Source organism: Salvelinus sp. IW2-2015, unplaced genomic scaffold (assembly GCF_002910315.2).
Source record: "Salvelinus sp. IW2-2015 unplaced genomic scaffold, ASM291031v2 Un_scaffold552, whole genome shotgun sequence".
Taxonomy (NCBI): Eukaryota; Metazoa; Chordata; class Actinopteri; order Salmoniformes; family Salmonidae; genus Salvelinus; species Salvelinus sp. IW2-2015.
In genome coordinates, this window is record NW_019942572.1 from 305,931 (window position 1) to 325,288 (window position 19,358).

General features: G+C 45.2%; 1 protein-coding gene across 2 annotated transcripts in view; it reads left to right on the forward strand.

The window, feature by feature from the left end:
• LOC112068518 (kelch-like protein 4) overlaps nucleotides 1-19,358 on the forward strand; it is a 113,838-nt gene that overhangs the window by 60,491 nt on the left and 33,989 nt on the right. For both annotated transcript variants that reach the window (XM_024135676.2, XM_024135675.2), the window contains exons 3-6: nucleotides 4,174-4,317; nucleotides 11,372-11,508; nucleotides 12,177-12,373; nucleotides 15,107-15,319. In XM_024135676.2, coding sequence (XP_023991444.1) covers nucleotides 4,174-4,317; nucleotides 11,372-11,508; nucleotides 12,177-12,373; nucleotides 15,107-15,319 — 691 coding nt within the window. The remainder of the gene's footprint in view (nucleotides 1-4,173; nucleotides 4,318-11,371; nucleotides 11,509-12,176; nucleotides 12,374-15,106; nucleotides 15,320-19,358) is intronic.

Consider the following 19,358-nt stretch of genomic DNA (forward strand, 5'->3'; position numbering starts at 1 on the left):
AGCTTGATGCCTTGATAAGCTCCTTTCCTTGAGGACGGCTCACCTCTCACAGTTCTGGGCGACTTTAACCTCCCCACGTCTACCTTTGACTCATTCCTCTCTGCCTCCTTCTTTCCACTCCTCTCCTCTTTTACCTCACCCTCTCACCTTCCCCCCCCTACTCACAAGGCAGGCCAATACGCTCGACCTCATCTTTACTAGTGTTCTTCCACTAACCTCATTGCAACTCCCCCTCCAAGTCTCCGACCACTACCTTGTATTCCTTTTCCCTCTCGCTTCTCATCCAACACTTCCCACACTGCCCCTACTCGGATGTATCGCGCCGTCCCAACCTTCGCTCTCTCTCCCCCGCTACCCTCTCCTCTTCCATCCTATCTCTCTTCCCTGCTGCTCAAACCTTCTCCAACCTATCTCCTGATTCTGGCCTCCTCAACCCTCCTCTCCTCCCTTTCTGCATCCTTTGACTCTCTATGTCCCCTATCCTCCAGGCCGGCTCGGTCCTCCCCTCCCGCTCCGTGGCTCGACGACTCATTGCGAGCTCACAGAACAGGGCTCCGGGCAGCCCGAGCGGAAATGGAGGAAAACTCGCCTCCCTGCGGACCTGGCATGTCCTTTCACTCCCTCCTCTCTACATTTTCCCTTCTGTCTCTGCTGCTAAAGCCACTTTCTACCACTCTCTAAATTCCAAGCATCTACCTCTAACCCTAGGAAGCTCTTGCCACCTTCTCCTCCCTCCTGAATCCTCCTCCCCCTCCCCCCCCCTCCTCCCTCTCTGCAGATGACTCGTCAACCATTTTGAAAAGAAGTCGACGACATCCGATCCTCGTTTGCTAAGTCAAACGGACACGCTGGTTCTGCTCACACTGCCCTACCCTGTGCTCTGACCTCTTTCTCCCTCTCTCTCCAGATGAAATCTCGCGTCTTGTGACGGGCCGGCCGCCCAACAACCTGCCCGCTTGACCCTATCCCCTCCTCTCTTCTCCAGACCATTTCCGGAGACCTTCTCCTTACCTCACCTCGCTCATCAACTCATCCCTGACGCTGGCTACGTCCCTTCCGTCTTCAAGAGAGCGAGAGTTGCACCCCTTCTTGAAAAAACCTACACTGCGATCCCTCCGATGTCAACAACTACAGACCAGTATCCCTTCTTTCTTTTCTCTCCAAAACTCTTGAACGTGCCGTCCTTGGGCCAGCTCTTCCCGCATCTCTCTGAATGACTTCTTGATCCAAATCAGTCAGGTTCAAGACTAGTCATTCCAACTGAGACTGCCTCTTCTCTGTATCACGGAGGCGCTCCGCCACTGCTAAAGCTAACTCTCTCTCCTCTGCTCTCATCCTTCTAGACCTATCGGCTGCCTTCGATACTGTGAACCATCAGATCCTCCTCTCCACCCTCTCCGAGTTGGCATCTCCGGCGCGCCCACGCTTGGATTGCGGTCCTACCTACAGGTCGCTCCTACCAGGTGGCGTGGCGAGACGAATCTGTCTCCTCACCACGTGCTCTCACCACTGGGTCCCCAGGGCTCTGTTCTAGGCCTCTCCTATTCTCGCTATACACCAAGTGCACTTGGCTCTGTCATAACCTCACATGTCTCTCCTATCATGCTATGCAGACGACACACAACTAATCTTCTCCTTTCCCCCTTCTGATGACCAGGTGGCGAATCGCATCTCTGCATGTCTGGCAGAATATCAGTGTGGATGACGGATCACCACCTCAAGCTGAACCTCGGCAAGACGGAGCTGCTCTTCCTCCCGCGGAAGGACTGCCCGTTCCATATCTCGCCATCACGGTTGACAACTCCATTGTGTCCTCCTCCCAGAGCGCTAAGAACCTTGGCGTATCCCTGGACAACACCCTGTTCGTTCTCAACTAACATCAAGCGGTGGCCCGTTCCTGTAGGTTCATGCTCTACAAACATCCGCCAGAGTACGAACCCTGCCTCACACAGGAAGCGGCGCAGGTCCTAATCCAGGCACTTGTCATCTCCCGTCTGATTACTGCAACTCGCTGTTGGCTGGGCCCCTGCCTGTGCCATAAACCCCTACAACTCATCCAGAACGCCGCAGCCCGTCTGGGTTCAACCTTCCCAAGTTCTCTCACGTCACCCCGCTCCTCCGCTCTCTCCACTGGCTTCCAGTTGAAGCTCGCATCCGCTACAAGACCATGGTGCTTGCCTACGGACTGTGAGGGGAACGGCACCTCAGTACCTCCAGCTCTGATCAGCCCCTACACCCAAACAAGGGCACTGCGCGTTCATCCACCTCTGGCCTGCTCGCCTCCCTACCACTGAGGAAGTACAGTTCCCGCTACAGCAGTCAAAAACTGTTCGCTGCTCTGGCCCCCCAATCGTGGAACAAACTCCCTCACGACGCCAGACAGCGGAGTCAATCACCACCTTCCGAGACACCTGAAACCCCACCTCTTTAAGGAATACCTAGGATAGGATAAAGTAATCCTTCTCACCCCCCACCCCCCCCCCCTTAAAAGATTAGATGCACTATTGTAAAGTGCTGTTCCACTGGATGTCATAAGGTGAATGCACCAATTTGTAAGTCGCTCTGATAATGAGCGTCTGCTAAATGACTTTAAAGTGAAATGTAATACTTGCAAATTTAGTTTTTACAGATGAATGTGGTACCTCAGGCGTTTTTGAAATTGCTCCAAGGATGATCCAGACTTGTGGAGGTCTTACAATCTGGAGTCTTGTGAGGTCTTGGCTGATTTCTTTTATTTTCCGGTGATCCTAACTGACCTAAGACAGGGAATTTTTACTCTGATTAAATGTCAGGAATTGTGAAAAACTGAGTTTAAATGTATTTGGCGAAGGTGTATGTAAACTTCCGACTTCAACTCTACAAAAAAAATACATTCRGCAAAATGAGTTTGATAGAATTTTGTTTCTGAAAAGAGGAAAGCCACACGTTGTCCTGTGTGTGTGAATTCTGTTCCTGTTCTCTTTTTATATGGTGGTGTGGACTGATAACATAACGTCATAGATGTTGACATTTCTTACAGTCTCCATGTACAGTGTTGTTCTTTGAAAACTATGAATCTCCTCATAGAAAAAGCTTTTAGGATCAGTTAATTCCCCCTGAGAGTTGAGATTGTTTATGCAGTGTAACAAGCAACTTAAATGTCAGCAAGTGGATTTTCTCCCTTGAAGGACACTAAAGTAACTGGGTCTGAATTATTTGCCACAAATCTGAAGGATTATTTTGACTCCGTAAAACAGCATGTAATCTACCGGTCTTTGGGGAGCGGGGCTCAGAATACAGCTTTACCACAATACTGTGAAGGGGAAGCCAACTCAATTGCTTAGTCCATGTCTATCAACAAAAACAAACACGTTTTGTTTGGAAGGCGATGCGGATTTGCGCAGATTGTAAGCAGCCTGTCCCGTTGGAGTTAGCGCTCAGTTTCTTTACCACTTAGGTACGCAGTTTAGTTGTTACACTTTTAATGCGGCTCAGACTGGTGGGGAAAGAAGACAGTTTAGTCAATATAAATTATGTTTGACTGCCGCATAGCAAGTTGTGTTTCATCAAATCACTATAATTGTGTTACTTTGAGTGTGATACAATATACCTTTTAGGTCTGCTAGGTTCACTCTCCGCTCCAATAAAGGTTATTTGTCTGTCCACGTAAGAGAACCCATTTTGTTTCCAGGTATAACTCTTTTGGGTTCCAGGTAGAACCCTGTAGGGTTCCATGTAGAACCCTCGGTGTAAAGGGTTCTACATGGAACCCAAAAGGGTTCTTACGTTGGAACCAAAATGGTTCTAGTCAAAGGGTTTTCTTTGGGGACAGTCGAAGAACCCTTTAAGATTCATTCTAGATAGCACCTTTTTTCTAAGAGTGAATGTTGTATCCAACTTCTCATACTTGGTTAATAAACAAAACGTTAAAGTGATACTGTACGTCTCTCAGTTTTTGTTTATGTGGCGGGGGGGGGGGGGGGGGTTATACCAAATGGAATTGCATTGCACTTATAAATTATTATGTTCTATTCACAGTTCATATGTGGTCTCAAAAATGTTGATATCAGTTGCATTATTTGGTCATATAACTTCTTCCATGTAGGGCTATTACCATGCTTACTTACACATATCCTTATTCTTCTTCTTCTGCTCCTCCTCGTCCTCCTCTTCCTCTTCCTCTTCCTCCTCTAGGATGAGCTCCAACGGCTCGGATGAGTTCTTCCAGGCTACAAACCATGCGGAACAGACCTTTCGCAAGATGGAGACTTATCTTCAGCACAAGCAGYTGTGTGATGTCGTCTTGATAGCGGGAGATCATAAGATCCCGGCTCACAGGTCAGTGCCTGCTGCTCTTCTTAAATGTAATTTCACCTGCCCACTGGGTTAGAGCTATACTGGGTGTGTCCCAAGTGACACCCTTATTCCCTGTAAAGTGCACTACTTTTGACCACGGACCATAAGGCTCTGGTTAAAAGTAGGGCACTATATAGGGATTTTGGTGCCATTTAGGACACAGCCCATATGATTAATCATGATCAATAATATTATGATAGCCACCTGTGGGAATCCTTTCACTGATTACCACCATAGATAACACAAGACTTAGATTATCTGTACAATCAATAGTACTATCTAATAAACCAGGGTCTATGCTCTTATTTCAGAAGGGCCTGCTTCAGATAGCAATTTGAGGGTCCAGAAAATCCAGAGGAATTRATTTAAACTTTATTTAACTAGGCAAATCAGTTTATGAACAAATTATTATTTACAATGACGGCCCAGGGAACAGTTGGTTAACTGCCTTGTTCAGGGGCAGAACGACAGATTTTTACCTTGTCAGCGCAAGGATTCAATCTAGCAACCTTTCGGTTACTGGCGCAACGCTCTAACCACTAGGCTACCTGTCGCCCCCACAAACAGGAATGACTGTTAACTGAGTGGGTGAAGAAAGCAACAGAAAAACATACACTTTGATAAAAACATGTTGCATGGCCTCAAAACAGGGCAATCGAAAAAAACGAGTCATGACTCCTTGCCATAAGCATTCATTAAACACTTAGTACAAGCGTAATATGACACGATCATTACACATGCATTTACAAAAGTTGTATTATCTGCTCTGTAGAGGACAGACCATAATATCCTCTGTTTCATTTAATAACACATTGAAAAGAAAAGTCATTTCCTTGTGCTAGCAGATGTTGATTACTCTCCACTTCAGTTCTTACATTAGCAGACTTGTGAAGCAAACCAGACGGAGACATTAACACGATTAGAGCTCTTGAGTCTTTTATCTATGAGAAATAATTGTAAATGTTGTTTATGAGATACTTTCATTTGTATTTTTTCATATGCTGCTTCAACAAATAGAATGTAGTCATGGGGAACACAAAGGGTTGTTAGGGGCGGTTAGAGAATCACTGAGCTGAACATCCACTGAAACACCCAGCCAGCCAGCCAGCCAGCCATTCTACCTGTAAATCACTGAGCTGTGTCGCAACATCCACTGAAACACCCAGCCAGCCAGCCAGCCATTCTACATATAAATCACTGAGCTGTGTCCCAACATCCTCTAAAACACCCACCCACCCAGCCAGCCAGCCAGCCAGCCAGCCAGCCAGCCAGCCAGCCAGCCAGCCAGCCAGCCAGCCAGCCAGCCAACCAGGCAACCACCAAAGAAAGCCACACCACCAGCTACCACAGCACGCCAGCCAGCCAGCCAGCCAGCATGCCAGCCAGCCAGCCAGCCAGCCAGCCAGCCAGCCAGCCAGCCATCCAGCCAGCCATCCATCCAGCCAGCCAGCCAGCCAGCCATTCTACCTGTAAATCACTAAGCTGTGTCCCAACATCATTTTAAATACCCAGACAGCCAACCTTTCTACCTGTAAATCACAGAGCTGAGTGTTCCAACATCATCTTAAACACCCACCCAGCCAGCCATCCAGCCATCCATCCATCCATCCATCCATCCATCCATCCAGCCATCCAGCCACCCAGCCATCCAGCCATCCAGCCATCCAGCCATCCAGCCATCCATCCACCCACCCACCCAGCCAGCCTACCTTTCTACCTGTAAATCACTGAGTTGTATCCCAACATCAATACCCAGAAAGCCAACCAGCCAGCCAGCCAGCCAGCCATTCTACCTTTTTTTTTTTTTATCGAATGAAATCAAAATGTTTTGGTCACATACACATAATTTAGCAGATCTTATTGTGGGTGTAGCGAAATGCTTGTGTTCCTAGCTCCAACAGTCCAGTAATATTTAACAATTCACAACAATACACACAAATCTAAAAGTAAAATAATGGAATTCAAAAATATATAAATATTAGGACGAGTAATGTCTGAGTGGCATTGACTAAAATACAGTAGAAATTAGTATATATATATGAAATGAGTAAAACAGTATGTAAACATTATTAATGTGACTAGTGTTCCATTTAAAGTTACCAGTGATTCCATGTCTATGTACATAGGGCAGCAGCCTCTAAGGTGCAGTGTTGAGTAACCGGGTGGTAGCCGGCTAGTGATGGCTATTTAACAGTCTGATGGCCTTGAGATAGAAGCTGTTTTTCAGTCTCTGGTTCTCTGCTTTGATACACATGTAATGACCTCGCCTTCTAGAACAAGCCAGGGTGAACAGGCCATGACTCGGGTGGTTGATGTCCTTGATGATCTTTTTGTCCTTCCTGTGACATTGGGTGCTGTAGATGTCCTGAAGGGCAGGCAGTGCGCTCACGGTGATGTGTTGGGCAGACTGCACCACCTGCAACCGCAGGGCTCTCCTGAGGGTGGTGCAGTCTGCCCAACACATCACCGTGGAGAGCCCTCTGGAGAGCAGGTGGAGCAGTTGCCGTACCAGGCGGTGATACAGCCCGACAGGATGCTCTCAATTGTGCATCTGTAAACGTTTGTGAGGGTCTTAGGGGCCAAGCCGAATTTCTCCACACTGTTTGTGTGGGTGGACCATTTCAGATTGTCAGTGATGTGTACGCCGAGGAACTTTAACCTTTTCACCTTCTCCACTGCGGTCCTGTCGATGTGAACAGGGGCATGTTCTCTCTGTTGTCTCCTGAAGTCCAGTTCGTTTTGTTGACGTTGAGGGAGAGGGTATTTTCCTGGCACCACTCCACCTGGTCCCTCACCTCCTCCCTGTAGGCTGTCTCATCATTGTTGGTAATCAGGCCTACTACTGTTGTGTCGTCTGCAAACTTTATGATTGAGTTGGAGGCGTGCGTGGCCATGCAGTCATTGTTGAACAGGGAGTACAGGAGGGGGCTGAGCACGCACCTATGTGGGGCCCCAGTGTTGAGGATCAGCGTAGTGGAGATGTTGTTTCCTACCTTCTCCACCTGGAGGCGGCCCGTCAGGAAGTCCAGGACCCAGTTTGACAAGGCGGGCTTCAGACCCAGGGTCCCGGGCTTAATGATGAGCTTGGAGGGTACTATGGTGTTGAATGTTGAGCTATAGTCAATGAACAGCATTCTGACGTAGGTATTCCTCTTTTCCAGATGGGATCGGACAGTGTGCAGTGCGATGTTGATTGCATCGTCTGTGGATCTGTTGGGGTGGTATGCAAATTGAAGTGGGTCTAGGGTGTCAGGTAAAGTAGAGGTGATATGATCCTTAACTAGCCTCTCAAAGCACTTCATGATGACAGAAGTGAGTGCTTCGGGGCGATAGTCATTTAATTCAGTTACCTTTGCTTTCTTGGGTACAGGAACAATGGTGGACATCTTGAAGAAAGTGGGAACAGCAGACTTGGATAGGGAGAGATTGAATATGTCCGTAAACACTCCAGCCAGCTGGTCTGCGCGTGCTCTGAAGACACGGCTAGGGATACCGTCTGGGCCAGGAGCCAAGGGTTAACATGCTTAAATGTCTTACTCACGTCAGCCATGGAGAAGGAGAGCCCACAGTCCTTGGTAGCAGGCCGCATCGGTGGCACTGTGTTATCCGTTATCCTCAAAGCTGGCGAAGAAGATGTTTAGCTTGTACGAGAGCAAGATGCCGGTGTGCGCGATGTGGCTGGTTTTCCGTTTGTAATCCGTGATTGTCTGTAGACCCTGCCACATACRTCTTGTGTCTGAGCCGTTGAATTGCAACTCGACTTTGTCTGACGTTTTGCCTGTTTCATTGCCTTATGGAGTGAATAATTGCACTGTTTGTATTCTACCATTTTCCCAGTCACCGTGCCGTGGTTAAATGCGGTGGTTCACACTTTCAGTTTAGCGTGAATGCTGCCATCTGTTCACGGTTTTGGTTTGGGTAGGTTTTAATATTCACAGTGGGAACAACATCCCCTATACACTTCAGAACAACAGATTTTTACCTTGTCAGMTTGGAGATTTGATCCAGCAACCATTCGGTTATTGGCCCAACGCTCTAACCACCTGTCTACCTGCCGCCCCCCTGTACGTTATCACAATCATGAGTAGTTAATCATGAAAGATACACCACCGCCTGTCTTCTTCCCGGAGAGTTCTTTATCCTGTCTGCGTGATGTACTGAGCCCAACTGGCTGTATGGATGGGGACAGTATATCCGAAGAAAGACATGATTCCGAGAAACAGAGTATGTTACAGTCCCTGATGTCGCTCTGGAAGGAGATCCTCGCCCCGAGCTCGTTTACTTTATTGTCCAGGGACTGAACATTAGTAAGTAAAATACTGGAAGGTGTGCAACCTCTGGGATAAGTTAAATTGCCCTAGGGGTTACGAACAAAGGATCCAATTCGGGAAAGTCGTATTTCTGGTCTTAATGCTGGTGAGTTACTGCCGCTCTGATATCCAACATTTATTTCCGTCTGTATGTAATAACATAAAAAAAATTCTGGGCTAATAATGTATGAAATGACACACAAAAAAACAAAGTTGCTTAGGAGCTAGATGCAGAGCTGCCGTGTCTGTCGGCACCATCTTCTTAAAAATCACTGAGCTGAGGTGGGCTATATTTGATAACATGGCACCAAAATTGCTCAAACAGGCTGTGCTATTCGATGATATACCACCTGGTATACTGTCTGTCTGATATACCACCTGGTGTACTGTCTGTCTGATATACCACCTGGTGTACTGTCTGTCTGATATACCACCTGGTATACTGTCTGTCTGATATACCACCTGATATACTGTCTGTCTGACATACCACCTGGTATACTGTCTGTCTGATATATCACCTGGTATACTGTCTGATATACCACCTGGTGTACTGTCTGTCTGATATACCACCTGGTATACTGTCTGTCTGATATACCACCTGGTATACTGTCTGTCTGATATACCACCTGGTATACTGTCTGTCTGACATACCACCTGGTATACTGTCTGTCTGATATACCACCTGGTATACTGTCTGATATACCATCTGGTGTACTGTCTGTCTGATATACCACCTGGTATACTGTCTGTCTGATATACNTACTGTCTGTCTGATATACCACCTGGTATACTGTCTGTCTGATATACAACCTGGTATATTGTCTGTCTGTCATGGAGCAGCATTTGGATAGTAAATACAGGCCATAGTATAACAATAAAATTCAGAGAATTTGGTTACACTCCTGGTCGAATTGGCCTTTGTACACCAGGATCGCCTCTCAGCTCCCTCTCAGCTCTCTCACATCTCCCGCTCAGCTCCCTCTCAGCTCCCTCACATCTCCCTCTCAGCTCCCTCTCATCTCCCTCACATCTTCTTCCTCTCCTCTCAGCTCCCTCTCAGCCCCTCACATCTCCCTTCTCACATCTCCTCGCCTCAGTCCCTCTCATCTCCCTCACATCTCCTCTCAAGCTCCCTCTCAGCTCTCTCCACTCCCCTCACTCTCTCACAGCTCCCCTCCAGCTCCCTCTCAGCTCCCTCTCAGCTCCCTCCAGCCTCTCCAGCTCTCTCCAGCTCTCTCACAGTCCCTCTCAGCTCTCTCACAGCTCCCCTCAGCTCCCTCTCAGCTCCCTCACAGCTCCCTCTCAGCTCCCTCTCAGCTCCTCTCAGCTCTCTCACAGCTCCCCCTCAGCTCCCTCTCAGCTCCCTCTCAGCTCCCTCACAGCTCCCCTCGCAGCTCCCCCTCAGCTCCCCTCAGCTCCCCCTCAGTTCCCTCTCAGTTCCCTCACAGCTCCCTCTCAGCTCCCTCTCAGCTCCCTCTCAGTTCCCTCTCAGTTCCCTCACAGCTCCTTCACAGCTCCCTCTCAGCTCCCTCTCAGCTCCCTCACAGCTCCCTCACAGCTCCCTCTCAGCTCCCTCACAGTTCCCTCTCAGCTGCCTCACATTTCCCTCACAGCTCTCTCACACCTCCCTCACAGCTCCCTCACAGCTCCCCCTCATCTCCCTCTCAGCTTCCTCACAGCTCCCTCACATCTCCCTCACAGCTCCCTCTCAGCTCCCTCTCAGCTCCCCCCTCTCCCCCTCATCTCCCTCACAGCTCCCTCACAGCTCCCTCTCAGCTCCCTCACAGCTCTCTCACAGCTCCCTCAAGCTCCCTCACAGCTCCCCCTCATCTCCCTCTCAGCTTCCTCACAGCTCCCTCACAGCTCCTCACAGCTCCCTCTCAGCCCTCTCAGCTCCCCCTCATCTCCCCCTCATCTCCCTCACAGCTCCCTCACAGCTCCCTCTCAGCTCCCTCTCAGCTCTCTCTCAGCTCCCTCTCAGCTTCCCTCACAGCTCCCTCACAGCTCCCTCACAGCTCTATCAGCATACATATGTAACGGATAATCAATACATATGAAGACGTCAATACAAGGCTGTTGGTTGTGTGTGTGTGGCAGACTGATCCTCAGTGCAGTGACTGTGTCCCCAAATGGCACCCTATTCCCTCTACAGTTATATACTGTAGTGCACTACTTTTGACCAGAGAGTAGTGCACTAATAGGAATAGCCTACCATTTGTGACGGCCCTCTGATTTATTTGCTGGTTGTTGCTGTGTGCAGACTGGTCCTTAGTGCAGTCTCTGACCACTACTTTGTTGTTGTCCTATACAGACTGGTCCTTAGTGCAGTCTCTGACCACTACTTTGTTGTTGTTGTCCTATACAGACTGGTCCTTAGTGCAGTCTCTGACCACTACTTTGTTGTTGTCCTATACAGACTGGTCCTTAGTGCAGTCCTGACCACTACCTTGTTGATGTTGTCCTATACAGACTGTCCTTAGTGCAGTCTCTGACCAGTACTTTGTTGTTGTCCTATACAGACTGGTCCTTAGTGCAGTCTCTGACCACTACTTTGTTGGTGTTGTCCTATACAGACTGGTCCTTAGTGCAGTCTCTGACCATACCTTGTTGTGTTGTCCTATACAGACTGGTCTTAGTGCAGTCTCTGACCACTACTTTGTTGTTGTCCTATACAGACTGGTCCTTAGTGCAGTCTCTGACCACTACTTTGTTGTTGTCCTATACAGACTGGTCCTTAGTGCAGTATCTGACTACTTTGCTGCCATGTTCACCAGCGATGTGAGAGAGGCCAAACAGGAGGAGATCAAGATGGAGGGGGTGGATCCAGAAGCCTTGAGATCTCTGGTCCACTTTGCCTACACTGGTGAGTACTCCACAACCCTCATTTATGTATCTCAAATGGTACCCTATTTCCTATGTAGTGCACTACTTTGGACCACGGCCAAAGGGCTTGGTCAAAATAATGTATTAATTAGGAATATGGTGTCATTTGAACGTATCCACCCAGTAATACCCATGGAGCCGCTGGTGCATAAAGAGCAGCATCAAATCCCCACGTCTGTCAATCTGTTATTTTCTCCCCTGTGCCCAGGCCGGGATATTTTAGTTATTTTCTCCCCTGTGCCCCAGGCCCGGTGATATTTTTAGTTATTTTCTCCCCTGTGTCCCAGGCCCGGTGATATTTTTAGTTATTTTCTCCCCTGTGCCCCAGGCCCGGTGATATTTTTTGTTATTTTCTCCCCTGTGTCCCAGGCCCGGTGATATTTTTAGTTATTTTCTCCCCTGTGTCCCAGGCCCGGTGATATTTTTAGTTATTTTCTCCCCTGTGCCCCAGGCCTGGTGATATTTTTAGTTATTTTCTCCCCTGTGCCCCAGGCCTGGTGATATTTTTAGTTATTTTCTCCCCTGTGTCCCAGGCCTGGTGATATTTTTTCTTATTTTCTCCCCTGTGCCCCAGGGATGGTGATGTTTCTGGAGCTCATAAGACGCTCTACTTGTTCTCTGTGACAACATATCTTGTTAATTTTGCAGGTGTCCTTGAATTGAAGGAGGAGACCATAGAGAGTTTATTGGCTGCAGCCTGCCTTCTACAGCTCTCGCAAGTCATTGAGGTTTGCTGTAACTTCCTCATGAAACAACTCCATCCATCTAACTGCCTGGGGATACACTCCTTCGCTGACGCCCAGGGATGCATGGATCTGCTCAACGTGGCCCACAACTACACGATGGTAGGAATCTAACCATCTTTACACAGCCTCAACTCCAAAGAATCCCCTTCAAATATTTATTTTTTTCGGGGGGGGGGGGTATGTTGCTATTTGCATATTTTCCTTTTGGAGGTTGCGTTAGGTCTACATCACATTGTTAGGGCTGGATGACCATTGACTGCTTAGCTAAAAATGCAAATATCCTTTTAAACTTTAGGATTTTTATTTAAAAATGTTTGGTCAACGTTAGCTATTTTGTGGCTATCAATGTTGAGACATATCAACTAACATTTTGAGAGGTTTGTCAAAATACAGCTGAATGATTTATTTCACACATTTTCCACGGGATCAAGAAGATGCAGTATTTGCTAGATAATGTCCCCGGCCGTCCCCCGGCCGACGGAGTAAACAACTTATGGAGATAGCTGTTATCTCTGTTATCTCCTGAAAGACATCTGCTAGGCTCTGTTTAAATAGAGCTCTGTCCAGAACAGTGAGGTTCATCTAATCACAACACTAGCACGACCGCTTCCTGTTCAATCCCTCCACTAAAGAACACGGAGGAAGCGTCCCAAATAGTACCTTATTTACTAGATAGTGCATTACCTTTGACCAGAGCCCATAGTGCACTATATAGGGAATAGGGCGTCATTTGGTACACCGTCGGAGAGTCACAGAGCTTCCTGTACCCACTGTCCTCTGGGTTCTGAATCAACAGCTTGTTATTTTGATAAGGATATTTTTGTCGCTAGTTTACGCTGGACGGATGTTCTACGTTTCGTGACATCCTTTTCCTTTGTGAGAGAAGTGGATTTGTTTCTCCTGTAAAATGTCCTAAACCTTGCCCTGCTATCTTTGAGCCCTGTTGTTAAAGTCCTCATGTTAGATTTCACTAGGCTACTCACAGAATTAGTCTAGTTTAAAAAACGACCAGTTCCGATTAGTGCACTTTTTTTATTCATGCTTTCATTTCTGTTTCAACTTAACAAACTTAACCAAARCATCTCATGCACATTTTGAATTATGATGCTGTTTTTTTTCTCGCCAAAACCTCTTCTTCCTATGTAATTGTGTTTCTTCTATAGATAAACACACAACTTTTCTCCACTGCTCTTGTTTCTCAAACAGTCACTTACCGCAGGTTTATCTTCTTGTATAGTGAATGTGTGTGTCTGAAATGGCACCCGATTCACTATAAAGTACACTGCTTTTGACCAGGGCCCACATGGTTTTGGTCAAAACGTAGTGCACTATATAGGGAATTAGGATGTCATTTCTGAGTCACCCTTTGTTTTTAAATGTCTGTGAATCGAGAGTCTGCAGTGTAGTTCATGTATTCAATTTGTTGTCAGCATTCTGGCTGATGGTAATTACAAATAATTAATCTATACCAATGTCAAACATTGGTATAGATGTTCCTACAGTGTGTAGGAAATAGGATCTCTCCTTCTGAATTACCAGACCAGATCAATGAAGGAGACTCATTTCATTAGGCTTATCACTGCTAAGATCCTAAACCAAGACTCATGATTCTGTGAGCCAACTATAATTTGTAACAGATTAATGATCAATAGCATGCTTGTTTTTTCATAATTGTTAGGCACTTGCCCCAAAGCAATGTTAAATGTGTCAACGTTTATTCTTGCTGGTGCAATAAAGAACAGCTCAGGGTCTTGTTCCTTGTTATGTTGAACATTACAGAGCAGCACAAAGGGCTTTTATATAGAATAATCTCTATATTGATATTATCCAGAGAGAGTCCTTGAAAAGGCTCGTAGAGGCAATCACACAAAGCCATACTGTATATATATATACGTATTGCACGGGATGATGGCCAACACATGGAACTTGAATCTATATAAAGGTGTATAGCGAGCTCCAGATTGAACATACTCTCTATTTTCTAAACTAGCCCCAATGTTACTGTAAATTTGACCTCATACTGACTAAGTTTAAGAACACAATTAATCACTTGCTATGCAATGATTTTTTTATTAATTACATTTCTGGCAGTGTGTTGTCACTATGTTCTCGACTAGCGTAGAGATCTGGCAACATGATTAATCTGTGGTAAGTGCGGAAGACACTTTTCAGTTGAATGCATTCAGGTGTACAACTGACTCAATATCCCCCTTTCCCCTCTCTTCTTCTTTCCCTTGCCCTCTGTGGCTTAGCTGTCATGTTGGCCCATGTTAGCAACATTGATGTTATAATGTGTTGTTCATTCTGTTTAAATAAGTTCACCGCCCGATCTATCCACTGATTCTTTCCTGTGTCAGTCAAATACTGAGAATCAATCAGCCCGAGAAACAAATTAGGCATTCGGTCCGTATTGACTGTATATCTAGCTCCTGAGACAGACAGCTCAGGATGTTTCTTAATACTGTTCTCCGACAACGTATAATTATACTCCTGATTTCAATATATAGAAAATGTATTGGTTGTTCTAAACAACACAGTTAAACCATCTACTGGTAAGACGTTTACACTAGATCTACGTGACCGATTTCTCTACCGAATCTACTTATTTACCCCATGAATGACTAACTTCTATGTGCAATAAGTAATATCTTCTTTCATTGATTAATTGTATTTTCTATCCAGGCAGCACCTGAAAATTGGATGTAAGTATTTTGCAACCCAACCTCCAGATGAAAACGAGCCCAGCGTCTTGGCGACCGTCATCTGTAAGGTTGGGTTGCAGTATTTTCCCTTTTCCAGTAAGTCCTCCTCCCTGTCACATCCCCGTTTCAGGAGCACTTCCTAGAGGTGATTCAGAACCAGGAGTTTCTCCTGCTTCCTACGGCTGAGATCGTCAAACTCTTGGCCAGTGACGACATAAACGTACCAGATGAGGAGACCATCTTCCAGGCTCTGATGACGTGGGTGCGGTTCGATGTTCAACATCGCCAGCAGGACCTTGGGGTTCTCCTGGCCTACATCCGCCTGCCACTTCTGCCTCCACAGGTGGGCAGTCAGTAGATTATCAATGACTTCATCAAAACTAGACTGGAAAAGATGGTGGACTGAACACAGCAGTGTAGCTCACCTCAAGATAAAAACATAATATTCAATATCGGTAAGTTAGACTAAATAGAGGACACTTCACAATCTGGCGGGTGATAACCTTCAATCTGGATAACAACACAAAACAAATCAYAAGGCTAGACAAATATATCGACAAATATTATGAAAACAAGCAACACCAAAASATGACGGASAGTAAGASAGGGGAACCGATTTCWAAACGAAAACGTGATTCTTCGACAGACACAGACAATTTAATATTTTCACCACCGGGAATGGTAAAGGTCGAAACCGATCTGTTAAAATCAATAAATGACAAACTGGGTATAGTTGAATTAGTCAGTGAGGATATAAAAGAGTTGAAGGCCTCGAGATGAGTGATGAAAAACCTGCGACATTGGAGAAAGACACAAACAAGCTAAAAGGGACAGTCAATAAGATTGAAACCGAAGTGAATGAACTTAAAAAGGAGAACATCGTTCTGAGAGAAGCCTTACTTGACATACAGACTAGATCCATGAGAGAGAATCTGCTACTTACAGGTATCCAAGAGAAAGAAGGAGAAGTTCCTGAATCTGTAGAGAGTTCCTCCTTACAGCGCTTCAGATCCCATGCGAAGCTATCGACAAAATCCAACTCGAAGGGGTACACCGTTTCGGATAGAGAGGGCAGAGGTATGAACGCCCAATCGTTACAAAATTTGCTTTCTTTAAAGATAAAATATTGGTTTAAAGCCTAAGAAGATATTACTGGGTAAAAGACTTTCTGGCACGAAAATAGGCATGAATGATCAGTTCCCGGAGGAAATTACAGAACGGCGGTCTGTAGTTCTGTATCCAATATTCAAGGAAAATAGATTGAACGGGGAAAGAGTAGCTCTAGTAGTCGATAAACTATATATTGATAACCAATTGTTCAGAGACACAAAGACCACTCCATGTCTATTCCAAAAATTACAAAGTTCTTATAGAGGAGACAAATAATGAAACAAACAATACTAGCCATGGTATGAATTGCAATGATACCAAAACATATATAGCTTTTCTATCTATCTTCAAATATAACTGATTGGAACACAAAAGCACTAATTCAACATGGCGGAAATAAAAACACAGCACTCAGAAGGCTCAGTATGTGGGTATGTGTGGATGTRTTGAGATGGATGGTGTGTGTTTTATGGTGTTTGGGAAAATGTGGCGTTAAGTGAGTGAGAAAGAAAACAGATGCATATCCCAGAACCAATGTATGTCTGTGAGCAGTGGTTGTGAGAGAGCTTTCAATGTTGTGCACATTTTATAATGAATTATACATCTTATAGATTTATTTATTTATTGTCCTATCATGGTGGAACTGCATTTTAAAATAAATTATACATCAAATATATTTTATTGTCCAATCATGTGGAACTACATTTTAAAAATACATTCTAAAGTCTAATTTATTTATTTATGGTCCTATCTTGATGGAACGGTCCACAACCCTAAACCYTAGACACCCACCTGAACGACCCAGATACTGAGAAGTCCCTATCTGTTTTATGGGCCTGCTGTAAGCGTTCTGTATGCAGCCAWAATGTGGTCAGAGACCTTCTAGAGCAGCACCGCCCCCTCAAGATTCTGATCCTGCCTGGCAGGGTTGGTCCTGCAGAGCCAGAGCCCCCTGAAGGGAGAGCATCATATACAAGGGAATTCTCAAAGCTGCTAATGAGAACCTTGACGACCTTGTACCTAGCCGGTGGGCATTCCGGTGTGGTGCCCCCCACCCAGGAAGTGKCAGTGCTGGCAACACTAGCTGCAGTAACCCATGGAGAGGGGGTCACACTCGGACATTCAGAGAGGGGGCATATTATTGTGGCCCTGGTGGCACAAAATCAAAGGTCTGACTGCACGAAGATGCCAGAGAATATGGTCAATACGGGGGACCATGTGGGTGTTTCAGGGGAAGGGTGGTATATCTGACCTCCATCATCTAGGATGCAACAATGGTTAATCAAATCTCCACCATTTCTACCATTTTTTTTGCTCAGTTTTGCTGGCCTTCTCATACAGCTGCAACTGTATATGCATTAGTAAATCAAGACCTTTCTTGAGTTGGGCTCTGGGATGGTGCAATTGTTGAGAATCTGAGTCTATGGTTGTTATGGGGGAAAGGGGTTGAGTGTGTGTGTGTGTGTGTGTGTGTGTGTGTGTGTGTGTGTGTGTGTGTGTGTGTGTTGTGTGTGTGTGTGTGTGTGGTGTGTGTGTGTGTGTGTGTGTGTGTGTGTGTGTGTGTGTGTGTGTGTGTGTGTGTGTGTGTGTGTGTGTGTGTGTGTGTGTGTGTTGTGGCATCCCACAACTGTTGCGAGAGAGTAAAATATGTTAGGGACAACATAGTATGAATCACAATAATTGTTTGCAAAAATAATTAATAATAATTGCTTGCCATAATTGCTTGCTAAAATAATCACAATAATTGTTTGCAAAAACAATAAAATAATAATTGCTTGCCATAATGTAATTCTGGTAATGTCGAGACTGGTAAGAGGTAAAAATCCTTTACATAAGATGCCTATATTACTACAAATATTAATATTATATTATGGAATAATATATTTCCATATATTATGGAAATTAAGATAAATAGGATTTTTTTAATATATACACACTACCGTTCAAAAGTTTGGGGTCACTTAGAAATGTCCTTGTTTTTTAAAGAAAATTGTTTAAAAAAAACATTGTTTTGTCCATTAAAATAACATCAAATTGATCAGAAATACAGTGTAGACATTGTTCATGTTGTAAATTACCATTGTAGCTGGAAACAGCTGATTTGTTAAGGAATATCTACATCATTTTAAAAGGTCGAATTGATCATTAGAAAACCCTTTTGCAATTATGTTAGCACAGCTGAAAACTGTTTCTCTGATTAAAGAAGCAATAAAACTGGCCTTCTTTAGACTAGTTGAGTATCTGGAGGATCAGCCTTTGTGGGTTCGATTACAGGCTCAAAATGGCCAGAAACAAAGACTTTTCTTCTGAAACTCGTCAGTCTATTCTTAATCTGAGAAATGAAGGCTATTCCATGTGAGAAATTGCCAAGAAACGGAAGATCTTGTACAACGCTGTGTACTACTCCCTTCACAGAACAGAGCAAACTGTCTCTAACCAGAATAGAAAGAGGAGTGGGAGGCCCCAGTGCACAAGTGAGCCAGAGGACAAGTACATTAGAGTGTCTAGTTTGGGAAACAGACGCCTCACAGGTCCTCAACTGGCAGCTTCATTAAATAGTACCCGCAAAACACCAGTCTCAACATCAACAGTGAAGAGGCGAAGAGTTGCAAAGAAAAAGCCATATCTCAGACTGGCCAATAAAAAGAAAGGATTAAGATGGGCAGAAGAACACAGACACTGGACAGATGAAATTATGTGGGAAAAGGACTGGGGGGGCAAATATATTTCTCCCATGGGAAAAGAAATTCAAAAGGGGTGACGATATTAATTAACAGTAATTTTGATCCAAATGTGCAAATTGTYCAAACATATCCTCAAGGTAGATGGATGATTTTAATTATGTTATTGGAACATAAACAAACCTATACGGTCCAAAWRATGATGATCCGAGCTTCTTTGAAAATATATATATGAATTTATCGTCTCTGCAAGCAACACTCTATTATTATGGTGGAAGATTTTAATACGGTTTTAAATACCTCTATGGACCGTAAAGGAAATCATACTACAAACTATCACCCTCCGGCACTTATGGAAATCATGAATGTCATGGATATATTGAAACTAGTGGATATACGGAGGTTTAATATCCTGACCTAGTGAGATATACATGGAGGAGGTTTAATATCCTGACCTAGTGAGATATACATGGAGGTTTAATATCCTGACCTAGTGAGATATACATGGAGGTTTAATATCCTGACCTAGTGAGATATACATGTAGGCCTCCTTGCTTGCACACGCTTTTTCGGTTCTGCCCACCAAATGTT